This window comes from Nycticebus coucang, chromosome 10 (genome assembly GCF_027406575.1).
Source record: "Nycticebus coucang isolate mNycCou1 chromosome 10, mNycCou1.pri, whole genome shotgun sequence".
Taxonomy (NCBI): Eukaryota; Metazoa; Chordata; class Mammalia; order Primates; family Lorisidae; genus Nycticebus; species Nycticebus coucang.
Genome location: NC_069789.1, coordinates 100,808,425 through 100,821,186, shown reverse-complemented (window position 1 = coordinate 100,821,186; position 12,762 = coordinate 100,808,425). Strand labels below are relative to the sequence as shown.

The window sequence follows — 12,762 nt, the reverse complement described above, 5'->3', positions numbered from 1 at the left end:
TTTTTTATTTGGCCGGGGCTGGGTTTGAACCCGCCACCTCCGGCATATGGGACTGGCGCCCTACCCGCTGAGCCACAGGCGCCGCCCCCTGGCTATTTTTTGATTGTAGTTGTCATTGTTGTTTGGCGGGCCCAGGCTGGATTTGAACCCACCAGCTCTGGTGTATGTAGCTGGAGCCCTAGCTGCTGAGCTACAGGCACCGAATCAAGCATCTTGCACTTTTGCAAACCTTTTTAATAACCAGCTTTTTAATAGAAGATAGCTGGATTCTTGTATTTTTCTGTATTAAATCTGTTGGAATATTGGATTATGTAATGGAAAATTCCACCTTATACTCTTAAGAGAATGAGAATGAAAGAGAGCAAATGGTTTAGTAAAGTAGGAAAACTGATCTTGAGACTCCCTGAAAGAGTCTTAAGACCCCTTGGATGTTTCAGGGGGAGGTTGGGGAGTGGCCAGTGGGGATTGGTAGGTTTTATTCTACTATCAATTTCATTTAAAGGAATAAATACATAAGCTGTGCACAAGACTAGAATGAGAATCTACAAATTCATGTCTTTAGCTGTTTTTTTTCTTTCTTTCTTTTTTTTATTGTTAAATAATAGCTGTGTACATTAGTGCAATCAAGGGGTACAATGTGCTGGTTTCATATACAATCTGAAATATTCTCATCAAACTGTTCAACGTAGCCTTCAGGGCATTTTCTTAGTTATTGAATGTAGACATTTGTATTCTGCCTTTAGTAAGTTTCGCCTGTACCCATTCTAAGATGCACCGTAGGTGTGGCCCCACCCATTACCCTCCCTCCACCACTTTTTTTTTTTTTTTTGGCAACAAAATCTCACTCTGTTGCCCCAGGCTAGAGTGCCCTGGTAGCTCACAGCAACCTCAGACTACTGGGTTCAAGTGATTCTCCTGCCTCAGCCTCCCAAATAACTGGGACTACAGGCATGCACCACCACACCTGGCTAATTTTCTATTTTTAGTAGAGACAGGGTCTTGCTCTTGCTCAGGGCTAGTCTGGAACTCTTTAGCTCAAGCAATCCACCCTCCTTGGCCTCTCAGAGTACTAAGATTGTAGGAGTGAGCCACTGTACCTGGCTTCTTCTTTTGTTGTAATTGTACAGTTGGGATCCCACTATATTGCCCAGGCTGGTCTTGATCTCCTGGCCTCAGCAATCCTCTCAGTTCAGCCTCCCAAAGTGCTGAGATTATAGGTATAAGCCATTGCACCCAGCCTATTTCTTTGAAAATTTTTATGGATACATAATTATTATATGTATTTATGGCGTACATGTGATATGTTGACATAAGCATATAGTGTGTGGTGATTAAAGTAAGGTATCACCTCACCTTATCATTTCTTTGTGTTGGTAACATTTCAAATCCGCTCCTCTAGTTGTTTTAAAATATACAATAAATTATTGTTGATTATAGCCATCCTTCTTATGCTACCAAACACTAGAACTTATTCCAAGTTGGATAGTCAAAGTGCAGGTGTCAATATGTTATCAACATTATGTGCGATATTTCATCATTACATTGGCCCTGCACATTATAATTATCTGTATATATTTGTCTCCCCACTAGAGGTTCCTGAAGATAGAGATCATTCTTATTCATGTTGGTAGCCTCAGCACCTTACCACAGTACCAGGCCTCAAGACACCTGCTCAAGTTCAAAAAGGTTTATGAATCAATCCATAAATTAAAAAAAAAAAACTTTCTACTTAAGTATGCTAAATGGTATCTCTTCTATAAACCAAATTTTTAAATCCTACCTTATCTAGGAAGAACTTCCAGACCTTCATAGAGCTTCTTTGGTCCCTAGACTCATGCTGGGGCTGTAAGTGGTAGGTTACCTTTGCTACAGCTACCTCTCTTTTCACAGCTCTCTCTCCATCCCTATTTTTTCTCCACACAGGGCCTTAGCCCGCAAAAGGCAAAGGAAATCCTGGCTAGAGATGGACCCAACGCACTTACGCCACCTCCCACCACTCCAGAATGGGTCAAATTCTGTAAACAACTGTTTGGTGGCTTCTCCCTCCTCTTATGGACTGGGGCCATTCTCTGCTTCCTGGCCTATGAGGTCCAGTTACATTTCCATAAGGACACTACGAAAGACAATGTGAGTCTGTTCAACTAATACTGGCCAGCCCAGTCTCATGTCAGCCCTTGTTTCTCTTCTGTTCAGCAGTCCTCTGCCTTAAATCCCTAATACTCCCAGCACTTTCTAAGGGAACCCTTGGTCCCTCCTGGGTCCCCTTTCTTTTTATCTAGAAAGCTACTGGTTCAGCTTCCTGAGTTACGGGATTTCCCCCCAAAAAACTCGCTGTCCTTTGATGATCTTTCCAATTGAGCATCAAAGCATTTTGTAGTCCCTTTCTCTTCCCCACAATTTTAACTTCTTCATCTCCTTCCTCCCAGCCTCCCTCACCATCTGCTCCCCACCACATGAATATCCTTCCTGAAGAGGAAGATACAGGTCTTCTCTGACCTGGGATTTTGCTGAGTGCTCACCATAGCTCAGGGTTCCTTCATCAAGAAGCCAAGTGTGCTGGCCCAGTCTCAGATTCTGCTCTCCAATTCAGCCCTATGATCTCTTACACCTGGAGAAAATGCTCTTACCCTTGCCAGCGGATTTTCTTAGGATGAAGGGGAAGAGATGGACCCATTGATTAATTCTTTCTTTCCCCACCCTAGCTGTACCTGGGCTTCGTATTAGCCCTGGTGGTGATCATCACTGGCTGTTTTTCCTACTACCAGGAGTCCAAGAGCTCCAAGATCATGGAATCTTTTAAGAACATGGTGCCACAGGTAGGACTGGTGAGGGAGGATCTAGTGAAAGAAGGTATTGAATGTGACCACACACACAACTATGAAGTCCCCTGGAGAAGAACATCGGACAATGAGTGAGCTGAGTGAGGCTGGTGATAAGGCCTTCAAAGTGCCTATAAAAGTTGTGAGACCCTGAGAAAGACAGGGTAGCCTATGAAGACATCTGTGCTAGTGAGTACAGTCTAAATCTAAGGAGGAAACACCAGACAAACCTCAAATGAGAACATTCTATTTTTAAAAAAGGCAGGTATTGGTGGAGAGGCTAGCTTCTTCCAATGTCCATGACATCAAAGGCAAAAAATAGTTGTGGGAATGTTCCAGAATAAAGGAGACTGAGGAGACATGACAACTAAATGTAGTACCTGGCCCTAGACCTGATTCTGTGCCAGAGGAGAAAATAATGCTGTAAATAATGTATTGGGGTCAATTGACAAAACTGGAATATGAACAGCAGATTAAAGTATTATATCAATGTAAAACTTACTGAGGGCAGTGCCTGTGGCTCAGTGAGTAGGGTGCTGGCCCCATATACCGAGGGTGGCGGGTTCGAACCAGGCCCTGGCCAAATTGCAAAAGAAAGAAAAACTTACTGAAATTGGAAACTATATTGTAGTTAAGAGAATATCTTAATGCTCAGGAAATGTGCATTGAAATATTTTAGGAAAAGAGATCATATGTGTAACTTATCTTTAAATAGTTCAGGAAAAACATACACACATAGAGCCAGGGAACAAATGATAAAACAGGTAGTGTAAAATGTTAATAGGTGAGTCTGGGCAGAGGTGATACAGGTGTTGTTGGTAATATGTTTATTCTTGCAGCTTTTCTGAAAGTTCAAAAATTATTTTCAAAGTAAAAGGTTTTTAAAAGTACCTGGCAAAAATAAGACTGTATAGGGGGTCCTGAGGCTGAAAACTTTGAAAGGAATGTGCTCTAAAGTTTCCCGATGATAATGATCATATTCTAGCATCATAGCCCAGAATTTTCATCCCCCTTTGGTATCAAAATAACCCAATTCCATTCTTGGGTAGGAGTTTGGGGACAAAGTGCTTTGATAGTTTTAAAGTAGGAGCTTGAAAATGATCAGTTAGTTTTTGCCACCTAACAAACACCTCAAAACTGAGTAGCTGAAAACGTTCTACTTTTCATAGTACTCTGGCTGGGCTGTTGTTCTGATCTGGGCTGAGCTCGGTTGGTGCTGGATGGGCTGAGTCAACTTCATTCACAGGTGTTGCGGCCTCAGCTGAGATGACTAGGACAGCTGAGGCCTTCTCTTCCTGATCTCTCTTCTCCCAGGTAGCTGGCTCAGCCGTGTTCATACAGTGGCACAGAGGTTCCCAAAAACAATAGGGCGAGGACCAACCTGAAAGCACTTTTTAAGCCTCTGCTTGCATCACATTTGCTAATGTTCTATGGCCCAAAGCAAGTCACATGGCCAAGCTCAGTGTTAGGGTTGGAGAGATAGACCCCACTTTTTAATCTGAACATCATCAATGTCACAGCGCAAACAGCCCAACAGACATCTATGGTAGGAATTTGCAGTCTACTAAAGACATCTTCAAGAATGTTGTAATGAGTGACAATAAGAAAAGGGAGTAAGAAGGAAAGAGACCAGGCTACAAGTAGGATGGGGGAAGCAGGTGTTGGAAATGACCTTGCTCTATCCTCCCATAGCAAGCTCTAGTAATTCGAGGAGGAGAGAAGATACAGATTAACGTACAAGAGGTGGTGTTGGGAGACCTGGTAGAAGTGAAGGGTGGAGACCGAATCCCTGCTGACCTCCGGATTATTTCTTCGCAAGGATGTAAGGTGAGGAGAGGTGGAAAGCTATGAGGAGAGGCCAACCATGGTCTTGTAGGGACCTATTCACAACATTGAGAAATTAGTAAAGTATCTCAAGAATGGAAGAAAAAGTACCCAATGTACTCAGCCCTACTATGAAACTAATTTAGGGTTTTCACATGAAAGCTATAACCCAGTTACAACCTAAGAATAGGGGGAAGGGGGAAAGGGAGGGGAGGGAGGGGGGAGGTGGGTAGAGGGAAGGGGATTGGTGGGATTACACCAGCGGTGCATCTTACAAGGGTATATGTGAAACTTGGTAAATGTGGAATGTAAGAGTCTTGGCACAGTAACTGAGAGAATGCCAGGAAGGCTATGTTAACCAGTGTGATGAAAGTGTGTCAAACGGTCTGTGAAGCTAGTGAATGATGCCCCATGATCAGATCAATGTACACAGCTATGATTTAATAAAAAAAAAAAACATTGAGAAGTTAGTTACAAGTGCAATTTTGCTAAAGTCAAGGTGATAGTGTATAAATTGTTTTTTTCTGTATGACAGTGATGGTGTGGTCAGATACATTGTCTTTATAAACGAATCTGCCTTTTTTCCCATGCTCACCTTACAACTCATCCTCTTTCCCATCCCAGGTAGACAACTCATCCTTGACTGGGGAGTCAGAACCCCAGACCCGCTCCCCTGATTTCACCCATGAGAACCCTTTGGAGACACGAAACATCTGCTTCTTTTCCACCAACTGTGTGGAAGGTGAATATCACATCTTAAGTAGCATAGATTCAAAAGTAGAGACCAAAACAAAAAAATTTCGGTAACTATCTTCTAAAGCTAGTGGGGTAAGTAAAAGCTAAATTCTCCGTCTCCCATGAGCTGTGTGACATTTGGTGAAAGGTCAAAGCCACCATTTCCACATGTACTCAATGATGATACCAAAAGTTGTTACCCCGTAGATTTTTGTGTGGATTGAAGTAATATGTATAAAATGTTCAGCACAAGGCCTAATACACTGTCTGTGACCTATAATTGTTAACTATTATTCCAGATAGTAAATGAACTCTGCTCTGTGAGCTGAAAATAGCACAGACGTAATCATTCCTCTCTCCAACAGAGTATACTGGCAGTGGAAATTTGGGTTACCAGAAGTGCCACCTAGTTTTTGCCAAATTTTGCTTTACTCCTAGAACTTAGAACATCGTTTAATGGGGAGGTACTTCTGGCCAAAATGGTATCAAGGGGCCAGATGTGGTGGCTCACACCTGTAATCCTAATGCTTTAGAGGTCAACCTGGGAGGATCACTTGAGGCCAGGAGTTCAAGACCAGCCTGGGCAACATAGTGAGACCCTGTCTCTACAAAAAAAGAAAAAAAAAAAAAAAGCGAGGTGTAGTAGTATGCACCTGTAGTCCCAACTACTCAGGAGACTGAGGTGGGAGGATCACTTGTGCCCAGGAGTTTGAGGCTGCAGTGAGCTCTGATTGTGTCACTGCACTCTTGCCTCTAGAAACAAACAAACACATAAACAAAACTGATGACAAGAAAAAAAACCTGATGACCAGGGACTCAATATTATTATGTTGATCTCTATTTTGCCCTCTTGCTTTAAGGAAGCCTAAAGACTACCTGAAACATACTTGAAAAACCATTATTCATGCTTAAGAATCAATGTTTGGGTATTTAGAAATACCTGTTTTTTATTAAATGCATAGAATGTGTCAAATGTTATAGATATTATCTCTCTGAAGATATCTCACAATGGTGTATAGCAAATATTACCCCTGTTTTACATATGAAAGACTCAGGTTCAAAGAAATTAAGTGCCATGCCCAAAAGTCCAACTCAACAGAAAAGGGGAAAGTCAGGAATTAACATAGGTCTGTCTTCAAAGCCCATGCTCTTCCCATAGTCCCTCCTCTGCACCAAAAGATCACTCATGACCTCTCTGGTAATTAAGTATTTAATGTGAAAAAGTCTTAAAGGATAAGGGTAATGTTAAGACTGAATAGACTATCAGAAATAATCCAGTTGGAAAATAAAATATACATATTAAAATAATTTTTTAAACCTTGACTGGACAGAAAGATGCAAGTTAATGAGCTATCTCCAAAGACACTAGATTTCTATATTAGGTTTTAGGAAGAAATCCTATCCCTGATTTGCCCTTCCAAAGTAAGTTTATCACCAGTTGAATATATGCTTCAGATGTGGGATAGAAGGAAAGTGTTGGGAGGCATTGCACCAAAGAAGGGTCTGTTTAGGTGGTAAGGGGTGTATAGAAGATAAATAGAAGCCAAGACGTGACCAAGAGAGTGGGAATGAGTTGAAGGAGCTCTTGACTGTTGAAATGAGGAATTATTCTGCAATTTACAGACGAGTAGCATTACCTATGCCTTTACCTTTGCCTCCCAGCTCTCATCATTATGGACCTTGACAAGGCTGTGTTTCAAACTTCTCTCCTTGGGTTCTCACATGCATCATCAACAGAGCCTAAGCTGTTCTCTGGCAATAATGGGAAGGCATATGAAGGAGCCAGCCTAGCATTGGATATGGGATGCTCAGCCTTTTTAACCTTTCCATGTTGACATCAAACCATCCCATCTTTAGACATAAAGGGAATAACCTGTGCAAGCCCGAGGAAGTCATAGCAGAAGGAATAAAAATGAAGAACTAGACTAGGTCTGAGCAAGAGCAAGACCCCATCTCTACTCAAAATAGAAAAGCTAGCCAGGTGTAGTGGCAGGCACCTGTAGTCTCAACTACTCGGGAGTCTGAGGCAAGAGGATTGCTCAAGCCCAAGTGTTTGAGGTTGCTGTAAGCTATGATGATGCCATGGCACTCTACCCAAGGCGACAGAGTAGACTAAACCATGGCAAAAAATAGGAATAGATAACACCATACACTCTACTCATCTTCCCACCCCACCAAAAATATGAAACCCTTCAGCATCTGGCAAGTATTTTTCTATCATTTTTCCACCAGGCTCAGTGAACATCTGTGGTAACCAGTTTGAAGCTCATCTATAGGATGCTTCATACTGTGAACCTTTCCAGAATTCCTTTTCCACAAACACATTGACCTGACCCATCTGCTGTATGAGTAGGACCCTGCTCTCAGACTCATTTAGCTGAAGCTGACCTTAGAAATAGGAACTGCTAGCTGCCATAAGTTATGACGTTGGTTTCAGCTCCTAGACTAGAGCTGCCCCTCCTCGGTCACATGTATAATTTCATATTAATCCTTCTGGAGACCCTACATTCATCTAAATGATAAGAAAGAAACTAATAATTGGGTGCCTACTAGGTGACCAATGTTCCCCTAAGATCTTTTAAAAGCATTTCATTCTCACCACTTTGTGGGTGCTTTCATCCCATTTTCAAGATGAGGAAGCCTGAGTCCCAGGGAGGTGAAGTGACTTGCCCAAAGGAAAAGAGCTAGTGATTTAGAAAGTTGAACTTCTAGCCCTGAGTCTTTCTGCTTCTAGAATAAGTGGTATTTCCATAATATGTTGCTTTTCTGACTGATTCCATAACTCTAATAGTAGAAATTTCAACATTATGGTAAGGTAGGAAGAATTATTTTAAACAAAGAATCTTATATTGCACCTCATTTCAAGATGTAGTAAGTGGCTAGCGTCATGAGGTTATACAGGTGCTGTGTGGCCCAGTTCCCAATAGGCCACAGACTAGTACTGGTCCATGGCCTGGGGCTGGGACTGCAGATCTACCTGGAAATAGTGTCAGATCCCACAGGCTGAGGACTCAATCATACAAGACTGCCCCCAACTTCAGACATCGGTCACAAGTCCCAGGTTGTAACCTATACTCTGACTGTGTGTGTGAAGCCAAGCATGTTTTCCAACTGCCCTTCTGACTCAGGAGTGGTGCCACTGGAGAGAAAAGGACCCTAACAGGCCCAGAAGTCCAGCTGTTATGGCCTGTGCTACCCAGCAGAGGTCAGAGTGACTCCAGCCAGCAAGGCAGGGATGGGGCTCACAGCAACCTCAAACTCTTGGGCTTGAGCAATCCTCTAGCCAGCAATCCAGGCTAAAGCAAAATTTCTCAACCGCTGACATTTGGGGCTGGACAAGTCTTTGTTGTTGGGGCGGGGGGTGGGGGGGATACTGTGGGTTGTTTAGCAGCATCTCTGGCCTCTACCTACCAGTTGCCAGTAGCAACCCTCTCCACCCCAGTTGTGATGGGCAAAAGGGACAACCAAACATTGCCAAATGTTGCTAGGAGCAGGGCGTAGGATGAGAAATGCCTCCAGTTAAGAACTACTGGGTTAGAGGATGAGCAGATGTTAGAAGATGAACATAGGACGCTACCAGACAGGTAACAAGGGCAAAGCAGGAAATACACAAGCCACAAAAGATATTTAGATTAAGTGTAATGAAGGCCTTCTTGACAGTGAAGGCAAGTAGGCAATAAAATTGGGTATCTCTGGAGAACTGCAAAATCTCTTCAGAGATTTTTCTAGACTAGGAGACCTTTATTTGTAGAAAGTAAATGTAGGAGAACAGAACAGCATAACCTCCCAGAGGGCCTTGAGTTTCCACTTTGTTTTGACCATTGACAGCTTTCTCTTTGTGGGACCCACACCCAACAGCCTTGCCAACTCAGACTTGGCATATCTTGAGTGACCACCTCTGGTAAAAAAAGGAAGAGTTTTATTTTCTGTTTCCCTAAAGTCACACTGAACACAGAACTGTTACATCCAGCATGTGTGAGGATTTCTCCCCACCAACAACCAATTTTCCAGAAGACATAAACCAGGTGTTCCAAAATTCAACTCTGTTTAGATACTATCTATCTCAACAGTCCCCAACCTTTTTGGCACCAGGGACCAGTTTCATGGAAGACAACTGTTCCATGGACAAGGGGATGGGGGATGATTTGGGGATGATTCAAGCTTGTTTCATCTCCACCTCAGATCACCAGGCATTAGGTTCTCATAAGGAGTCACAGCCTGGACCCCTCCCACGCGCAGTTCCCAGTAGGGCTCCTGCTCCTGTGAGAGTCTCATGCTGCCACTGCTCTGACAGGAGGCAGAGCCCAGGTGGTGATGTGAGTAATGAGGAGTGGCTGTAAATACACATGAACTTCCCTCACCCGTTGCTTACCTCCTGAGCCTCTAGTTCCTAATAGGCCACAGGCTGGTACTGGTCCATGGCCAGGGGCTGGGACTGCAGATCACCTGGAAATAGCATCAGATCCCACAGGTTGAGAACTCAGTCCTAAAAGACTGCCCCCAACTTCAGGCATCGGTCACAAGTCCCAGGTTGTAACCTATACTTCTGACTGACAACTATAAATTGGGGTTCCCACACATCCGCCCTCAGGTTTGCCTAATTTGCTAGAGTGGCTCACAGAACTCAGGGAAACACTTTACTTACACTTACTCAGTTACTATAAAGGATATTACGAAGAGTACCAATGACAGCCAGACAGAAGAGATACGTAGGGCAAGCAAGGCATGTGGGAAGGGGCTTGGAAGAGGCTCTAAGGAACCAAGAGTCACCTCACTGGAACAAAGATTCTCCTGTGACACAGGAAACACAGGAGATTTAGGAGTTCTGTGTCAGACGTTCCTACCACTCCAGGAATTACAAAGGTCTTGGAGCTCTTTGTTGAGAATCTGCATCAAAGAACAAACATGAAAACAAAATATTCTCCTACCACCCCTCTCCCAAAGTATTTCAGGAACTCTATGTCAGGAGCTGGGGAAAGAGACCAATGTATACATGTCTTACATCACAAAGTCACATCGTCCCTCTCCCTTCATCCACAGGGTCAGCTCGGGGTATTGTCATTGCAACAGGAGACTCCACAGTGATGGGCCGAATTGCCTCCCTGACATCAGGCCTGGCAGTTGGCCAGACCCCCATTGCTGCTGAGATTGAACACTTCATCCATCTGATCACCATGGTGGCCATCTTCCTTGGTGTCACTTTTTTTGTGCTCTCACTTATTTTGGGCTATAGCTGGCTGGAGGCTGTCATTTTTCTTATTGGCATCATTGTGGCCAATGTGCCTGAGGGGCTGTTGGCCACAGTCACAGTGAGTAGACAAGTGGGCAGGTGGCCTTGGGGAACCCCAGGGAAATGAAATCACTAGTATCTCTTCTGTTTTTGAAATTCTCAAGTGCAGAGTATTCCTGATGTGTGTATACAGGTGTCAGGAATAATTTAGCTCCCAATATTACATTGGATTCCTCTGCTCATATTTTCTGGTGCCTTCTCTTTCTCCTCAATAAGAAAGGAAACAAATTTCAATGGAAAAAAAGATTGGATTATAAGTCACTAGGAGTGAGTTCTAGCTCTGGCTGGTGAACTTGTCCAAATCACCTTAACATCTCCAGGCCTCAATTTATTTGCCAATTTATAGAGGAAAATGAATTCAGAGTTACAGAATTTTACTGGAAAGTCCTTCAAAGTTCTTCAATGGCTGAATATCCTCTAAACTTCCATGCAAGATGATTACTATATTTCTAGTAGAGGGAAGCCCACCCCTTTTTGTCATTCATTTCCTTGTTGGATTGGTCTTGTTACATTTCATTGTGTTAAGCAGAAATATGATGCCCTGCTTAGTCCTAGTTTTGCCAGTTGAAGAAACTTAAAATAAGTTAATTCTCCCTCTTCTACAGACTAACCCATTAGCTTTTTGATGGTAGCCGTTAAATCCCCTCAGACTCTCTGGATGGAAGGTAAAACAATCCCTTTTCCCTTAGCCATTCTTCCTGTGGCATAGTCTTCAGACTTCTTACCTTACTGATCACCTGTTTGGGGTATGCTCCAGGTTATCAATATTCTTCTTAAAATAGAAATGAGAATAATGTTCAGGGTACAATTAGACTAGCATGAAAACATTGAGACCAGGCTTAGCACCCGTAACTCAGTCATTAGGGTGCCAGCCACATACATCGGGGCTGGGGGGTTCAAACCCAGTCCGGGCCTGCTAAAACAATGACAACTACAACAAAAAAATACCCAGGTGTTGTGGCAGGCACCTGTAATCTCAGCTACTTGGGAGGCTGAGGCAAGAGACTCACTTAAGCCAAGAATTTAAGGTTGCTGTGAGCTGTGACGCGTCATTAAGTAAATAAATTATAACCCTGAGTCCCATGGTTAGAATTCCATACTTACATAATCACAGCCTAACAATTCATTAGCTTTTAAAACAACCTTGCCACATACCTGGCTTACACTGAATTTATGATCAAAAATCTTTCTTATAGCAGGCATTGTGTAGCCTGTAGTCCCAGCTACTTGGGAGGCTGAGGCAAGAGAATCGCTTAAGCCCAAGAGTTTGAAGTTGCTGTGAGCTGTGACGCCATAGCACTCTACCGAGGGTGACATAATGAGACTCTGCCTCAAGAAAAAAAAAAAAAAACAAAGAAAAATCTTTCAGCTTAAATGATTTTTCAAGTCCTTTTCAATGCTGTGATAGTCTTTCCCAGCATGGTCATCTCCTCCCCATTCTTTTTTTAAACTACTGGTACAAGCCCCTCCACGTACAGCATCTAATAGCATAATCAGAGATCAGCTGTCTACATGGTCTATCTGGTCTGTATGGTGTGGCCTGCACTTAAATAGAAAAGAAGCTGCTGAATCAGAACAATGGGGGAGAGGAACATTTCAGGGGGAAGGAGGAGGATCATTCTCTGATACCCTGGTAAATGAATACGTTCTTTTTGGAACTCTTGCCATAAAGCACAAACCAAAACCACTTTTCTAATTTTCCTTTACCACAGCCACAGATGGAATTTCTAAAGAGTAGGTGGGAACAAAAGGGAAATAAGTACAAAAAATTAAAATCGCAATAAAAATGACCAATTTTCCAAAATGCAAACAATCCGTGTCTGCTGTGTGTTCTCTTCCCTTGGCTTTAGGTGTGCCTGACCCTGACAGCCAAGCGCATGGCACGGAAGAACTGCCTGGTGAAGAACCTGGAGGCGGTGGAGACGCTGGGCTCCACGTCCACCATCTGCTCAGACAAGACGGGCACCCTCACCCAGAACCGCATGACGGTCTCCCACTTATGGTTCGATAGGGTCGTGTATGAGGCTGACACCAGCGAAGAGCAGACTGGTGACTAGGGGTGCTGGTGGAGCAAGAGTGGAGGGATTGGTGCAG

At 43.3% G+C, this 12,762-nt stretch overlaps 1 protein-coding gene across 1 annotated transcript in view; it reads left to right on the top strand.

Annotated features, from left to right (window-relative positions):
* ATP1A4 (ATPase Na+/K+ transporting subunit alpha 4) overlaps positions 1 to 12,762 on the top strand; it is a 40,657-nt gene that overhangs the window by 1,772 nt on the left and 26,123 nt on the right. The window contains exons 3-8 of the mRNA XM_053604524.1: positions 1,924 to 2,127; positions 2,703 to 2,816; positions 4,512 to 4,646; positions 5,268 to 5,385; positions 10,419 to 10,687; positions 12,519 to 12,717. Of these exons, the coding sequence (XP_053460499.1) occupies positions 1,924 to 2,127; positions 2,703 to 2,816; positions 4,512 to 4,646; positions 5,268 to 5,385; positions 10,419 to 10,687; positions 12,519 to 12,717 (1,039 nt within the window). The remainder of the gene's footprint in view (positions 1 to 1,923; positions 2,128 to 2,702; positions 2,817 to 4,511; positions 4,647 to 5,267; positions 5,386 to 10,418; positions 10,688 to 12,518; positions 12,718 to 12,762) is intronic.